Source organism: Rhea pennata, chromosome 2 (assembly GCF_028389875.1).
Source record: "Rhea pennata isolate bPtePen1 chromosome 2, bPtePen1.pri, whole genome shotgun sequence".
Taxonomy (NCBI): Eukaryota; Metazoa; Chordata; class Aves; order Rheiformes; family Rheidae; genus Rhea; species Rhea pennata.
The window spans coordinates 34,683,987-34,690,115 of NC_084664.1; the positions used below are offsets into that span (position 1 = coordinate 34,683,987).

Sequence of the window (6,129 nt, forward strand, 5' to 3'; positions counted from 1 at the left end):
CCCTGTTGCATTTACATGGCATTACAAAGAAAGTAAGAAAGAACGAAAGAAAAAGGCAGAGCAAACTGTTGCTTTGTTCCAGTAGAAAACTTTGCAGGCCTCTGACTGTTGCATTTGTAGTGAAGTTAATTCAGAATGCAGGTCAGAGAAACTCAACCAGAACAAGTCCTGTTTCCAGTGCACTTTAAAAGTCCGTTCTAATCCCTAAACCACGCAAAGAATCAAAATCTTTACTGCATCTGGAGTTGATTCGACTCCACTGTTTCGCTTCATGTTTTAACACTTGCTGCTTAGACTATCCCTACTGTGTTTTATATATAAGCAGAGAGTGCAATCGCTAAAGGGCATTCTTCTATGCAGATTCAATGTTCAGATGTTTTAGTAAGTCAACAGTATGCGTCCTCTTCCTACATAAGAGGCCCAGTTTCCAAATGGGAACATGTCGTTCCGCACCACACACACACGCGCCAAAAAAGAAAAAAAAATGTTAACAGAAACTCGCGACTTTTTTCCAAAACGCTAGTCAAACACCGTAAGTATTTTTCTTTCTTGAGCAAAAGACCCTAGGTTTTAGAGAAGCCTCACAACGGTGCTTTTTTGTTGTTGTTCGGGAACCTGCGGATAACGTTTAGACGAGAGCAAGAGTTGTAGCGCTGGCTGGCTGGGTGACGATACACTCCAGCACTTGAAAGTCCTCACATTACCGGTCCGTAGGGGAAAACGCCGCCGGACAAAAAGGTGGTTTCTTCGCGCACAGCCGCGAAGTTTCCCACCCCGCGACCAGCAGGAGTTAGCGCTCACTACGTTAATTAACATACCTCCCAGCCAGAAATTTGTTATCTAAAAATAAATTCCGCAGAACACTGCTTATTTTATATTTTAAAGAAAAAAAATCTTTAGAATTTCCGCATTAAATCGCCATTCACAATGTGACTGTGTGACAATGTGACGATCTGACTCCGTGTGAAAAATAAAATCAAATGAGGAGGTATATGCAAAGCAGTCATTCGTAGAGTTATTTTTGCGAGAGACACCATATCGTTAGTTTGATAAAACAAAAGGTGTTAACGTCTTCCCTTTAGCTTCTTCTACCAGTGCATTATTTCAAAAAAATCAGGGAGAATGCCGAGTTATTCATTTTAATGCCTCAAAGCTGTTCACTTTAGATGTTACAGTCTACAACGAAATTGAATCCATTCGCTGTACTTTCACTTTTATATAAAACTCTGGAGAACTATTCAGATCATATGAGTTCAAAGTGAATCACAGTCTGTAACGGTTGAATTAAAACAATAATAATAATAAAAAAACAATTAGCTGACCTATGATAGAATGTTTTATCTGGAGTTTATTAATACCATTTAAAATATTACAGATAAAAATCAATTACATTTCATGCATTTAAAATGCAAATCTAAAATGTTCCAGCGAAGGGCTTTCCATTTCAATGTGAAATATCCAAATTATTTCAACATTACAATGAGACAATTAGTCTGCAGCATTGCAAACCGCTAATGTAGTGTCAGGAGTGTTTATTAACATTTATCAATATTATTTTCAGGAAATACACATAGGCCAACGTTAGTTCAGTTTCACTTGGACAGTTTATTTAATACATGGGTCGTGGCAAACCCACTTTATGAAATATAGGAGAACTCTCACTGTAACTATACCTGAACTGCCAGCAAATGCAAATAAGTACATGCTCCATTAAATTAAATGTCATTCAACATTTATCAAATATTGTTTGCTTAATTACAGTTGTATGCCTATCTAAATTAATATTCAAGCAAAACCTATATCCTGAAGTGCGATTTGATGTACACTTCAAGAAACGAGTCCAGAAAAAATGCAGTTAACCAGGACTGCAACAATAACGCTTTATCGTGACAGGAAAAAAAAATAAAAATAAAAAAAGAAAATCTAAAGTTTACTTCAATATATTTTCAAATATTTACTGGAAGTAATTTACAAGAAAAATACTATACAAAATCGTCTCCTGGACAACTGCACCTCACACCGATACACTGGTGGAGTTATATTTAATTATTAGCTAATCTAGAACGATTCCCCAGTTGTACAAACCTATAGGTTCAGATGTATTTTACAAATATTTTATTTTCCTATACCCCCTCCCCCAGCCTCCCTCTTTTTGGCATTCGGTCTACAGCTTCACTTGAAACCATCCGTGCTTCTTCACTTGTTTGGAATTTAAAAATATATGACTTTAAACCTAATTATTTTCAGTGTATTTCATGAGCCTACAGAAACGGGAATTATACAAATGCAGTGGCAAACACAATGAAATTTGGACTCGGGGAGGAAAACGAATTGTTTAAAAAAAGGGGGGGGGAGTGGAGGGGGAAGCAGGACAAATACACTGCCACTCTGGTCCCCGGGAGGAGAAGGGCTTTTAACAATTAACGAGATTAGGGCAGTTCTGAATTTCAGCCTCGGCGCTGTTTCAGGAATGACAATTGCGGCTGGCGGCCGCTGCCGTCGGGGGCTGCGACCCGCGGCCCCCCTGCCGCGGGGCCGCGGGGCCCGGCGCGCACCCGGCGGCCGGGCCACCGCTCCGCACCCCGCCGCCGCTCCGAGAGGCACCGCGGATTCCTCCGCTTGCGGCGGGGAAGGGGGTGCAGGAGCGCTTCCAATAGGAAAGTGAGACGGATTTTTTTTTCCCTCGCTTTAAATAAAAAAAAAGGGGGGGGGGGAATCGAGATGCTCCGAAAACGAAGGGGGGGATGGAGGCGGCGCGGCACGGGTAAGCCCGCGGGCGCCGGCGGCGGGGCCGCCCCGCCTCGCTGCCGCGGAGCCCCGGCGGCCGCCGCTGCCCCTTCCCGGGCCGCTGCCCCCCTTCCTGCCCCCTCCCGCGGCTCTTGCGTCCCAGCCCCACACGCCGCCACGTGTGCGGCGCCCGGGCGAGCTCCGCGGTGGCGGCGGGGCAGCCCCGCGGGGTCGAGAGCGAGCGCCCGCGCAAAGCAGTGCACGTTACTTACGCATCCGCGTCCCCGCCGGAGTTACTCCCGGGGGCGGCGGGCGCGGCGGCGGCGGGGCCCGTCACTCCAGGCCGTTCCGGTGGCCGGGCTCGGGCGGCGGCAGCAGCTCCGGCGAGTGGCAGGGCGGGCTGCCCGCCGCGCTGTGCTCGCTGTCGGTGTCGCTGCCCTTCTTGCCGCCGGGGCCGGGGCCGCCGCCGGGGCCGCCGCCGCCGGGGCCGCCCGCGCCGCCGGGGCCGCTGTGGGTCTTGACGTGCTTGCTGAGGTGGTCGCTGCGCATGAAGCGCTTGTTGCAGACGGGGCAGGCGAAGCGCTTCTCGCCCGTGTGGGTCCGCAGGTGCCGCTGCAGCTCGTCGGAGCGGGTGAAGCGCTTGCCGCAGAAGAGCCAGTTGCAGACGAAGGGGCGCTCGCCCGTGTGCCAGCGCAGGTGCGCCTTCAGGTGCGACGTCTTGCCGTACACCTTGCCGCAGCCGGGGATGTGGCAGCTGTGCAGCCCCTTGCGCCGCAGGCTGGCCCCCGCCGGCCCCAGCCGCTCGGCCTCCTGGCAGTTGGGGCAGTCGCAGGTGGCGCGGCCCGAGTAGCGGCGGGCGGAGGAGCGCGGCGAGCCGGCCAGCGGCGCGGCGGGGCCGCCGCTCAGCATGGAGCCGCCGGCGCCGGCCAGCGGCGACGGGGCCGAGTCCGGGTAGGAGCCGGGCAGCACCGGCTTAAATCCGTCCATGAGGTGCTGCCCGGCGGGGCTGAGGAGGTGCGAGGAGGCGCCGCTGCTGAAGGCCGAGTGGCCGAGGCCCGAGTAATCCGAGTTGTAGCCGCCCAGCGGCGAGTGGAGCGAGGTCTGCAGCCCCCCGGCGGCCGGGTGCAGCGAGCCCGGCAGCGCCGCCGCCCCGTTGGGGCTCTGCACGTCGATCCAGCCGGCGCCCACGTCCCACCAGCTGGAGGCGCCCGCCGAGCCCACCTCGCCGGCGCCCAGCCCCGGGTGCGACGGCTTGAACCAGGACTCGTAGGGGTGCGCCATGCCCACCCGCGGGTAGATGCCCTGCAGCCCCTCCACCGACGTGTGCACCTTGGAGATGAAGACGGGCTGGTGCGCCGCCGCCTCCTGCGCCGCGGCCCCGCCGCCGCCGCCACCGCCGCCGCCGCCGCCGCCGGCGCTGCCCGGCGCCTGGAAGACGGAGTAGTCGTTGGCGAAGGGCGAGCTGGCGGCCGCCGCCGCGGCGCTGCTGGAAGTCAGCGAGAAGGCGCTGGAGCCCGGCGAGCCGCCGCAGCTGAAGGAGTCCGAGACCAGCGCGGCTGCCGCTGCCGCCGCCGCCGCGGCCGCGGCCGCCGCCGAGGAGCTGTTGCGCGCGGCGCCCGCCACGCCGAAGCCCGGGAGGCCGGAGCCCACGGCGCTGCAGCTGCCCGCCGAGGACGAGGAGGAGGAGGAGGAGCGTTTCCAGGGGTGGAAGCCTTTGCCGAAGGAGGACGCGCTGTCCGAGAGGGAGGACGGCGAGGGGCTGGGGCTGCCGATCTTGTTGCAGGTCGCGGCGAGCATGGCCAGCGGCGTGGAGCCTACCCGCGGCTCTTCCTGCGGGCACAGAGGGGGAGAGGGGCACGCCGCCGGCATGAGCCACGGAGCGGCCCCGCCGCCGCTGCCGTCGTCCGCGCCCCGCGCCGCCCCGAGCGGCGGAAAGTTGCGCGCCTCCCGCCGCAGGCTCCCTGCGCCGGAGCCAGCACCGCGGCACGGGGCGGGGGACTCCCAGCGCCTTTCGGGGCGCCTTTAGCCGGGGAACACTCCTCCCACGCAGGAGCTCGGGAAGGGTTAAAAAGGGGGAAAGAAAGGGCAAAAGTTGTTTCCCTTGTCGCTGCGATCCCCCCCTCCCCCCCCCAGTACAGATGCAGCTACATTGCAGCCTGTTCCCTTTCCCCGGGAACTGGCCGGTTCCCGTTCTTCAGGCCAGAAAGACTGCTTTCTTAAGTAAATAATTGCACGATTATCACACACAGAGAAAAAAAAATCCTTAAAGAAACTCATTTACGTACCAACGATAATTAAATATATAGATAAATTTAACATATGTACAGATGTATGTAGACACAAGTTCAACGTACCTGCTGGACACGACGGGCTGTGTTATTTTAAAGGCAAATAAAAAAACCACAATCTGTTGCAAATTTAGAAATTGCACAGGAAAAGCGAGAGTGCTGGGTTTGAGGGTTATTTTTTCCTTCCAGCAGTCACATGTAAAGAAGAAAGGCCACTTCTCCGGGGGCACAGGAACAGCACAGCCCAGGCGCTGTAGGTTGTTTCTACAAATGCCCTTAAACCCTTTTCCTGCTAACTGAAAAGTGACTCTGCCCCCTTTTCCCCCTCTCACTCTTTCTTTTCTCCTAAGCTCGCTTGTACTTAAGTTAAAAAAAAGGGAAAAAAGAAAAAAAGAAAAAAAAAGAAAAAAGAAAAAAAGAAAAAAGGCTCAATAGAGGAGACTGATAGCCCCGGTCAAGACAGGGGTTATTTTAACCCCCTCCAATCGACAATAAAAAGAAACTAATTAAACCAGCAAGAGAAAAAATCCTTAGACTCACCCCTAGAAGTGAAGTTGCCATCACACAAAAGTGCCCTCCTCTCAGAGGATCTTTTTTATATTGATAAATCAGAGGCAGTGTTTTTTTTAGAGGTGTGCAATACAATGATCAGTTCCGCCCATTCCACCACAATTGTAGCTCCCTCTCCGGCTTTGAAGTGCCGCTGAGCCGCCGCCAGCCAATCGCCGGCCCCGCCGCGCCGCTCGCCGACGTGACTGCGTGAGGTCATCAGCGCCGTCGAGCACCGCGGCGGCCCGGCCCGGCCCGGCCCGGCCCGGCCCCGGCGCGCCGCCAAGGCGCGGAGGTTTTCTCCGGCGCGGCTCCGCGCTCCCGGGAGGTGTCACCCAGCCCGGGCGTTCCTCGGTGAAGCCGCTCAGTCCTCTCTCTGCCGCCCTTCCTGTCCCCCTGCTGCGCAAACGTGCGCATAATCTGACAACAGGTTTTTCTGTCTGGGCTGGGTTTTCTGCTGGACCGTTTAGATTTGTTTTATTTTTATATCGTCATCATCTTATCATTGCTATTACTATCACTGCAGAGGAGGGAGAGTGCGAAGCATCCCGTTTCTCCGCGGGAT

At 54.8% G+C, this 6,129-nt stretch overlaps 1 protein-coding gene across 1 annotated transcript; it reads right to left on the reverse strand.

Moving 5' to 3' along the window:
• Positions 1 to 3,060: 3,060 nt before the first annotated feature.
• Positions 3,061 to 5,591, reverse strand: SP8 (Sp8 transcription factor). Its single transcript, XM_062567802.1, has 2 exons — positions 5,556 to 5,591; positions 3,061 to 4,557 (listed from the first exon to the last, which is right to left on the reverse strand). The coding sequence occupies exons 1-2, from the start codon at positions 5,574 to 5,576 to the stop codon at positions 3,061 to 3,063; spliced, it is 1,518 nt and encodes a 505-aa protein (XP_062423786.1). The 5' UTR covers positions 5,577 to 5,591.
• Between the last annotated feature and the right edge of the window lie 538 nt (positions 5,592 to 6,129).

Bases quoted from the DNA above. Each gene is read 5' to 3' on its own strand.
- SP8 (XM_062567802.1), bottom strand. From the start codon at position 5,576: ATGGCAACTTCACTTCTAGGG. The intron at 4,558-5,555 runs GTGAGTCTAAGG...CTGTGCCCGCAG, and splicing joins TGGCAACTTCACTTCTAGGG to GAAGAGCCGCGGGTAGGCTC.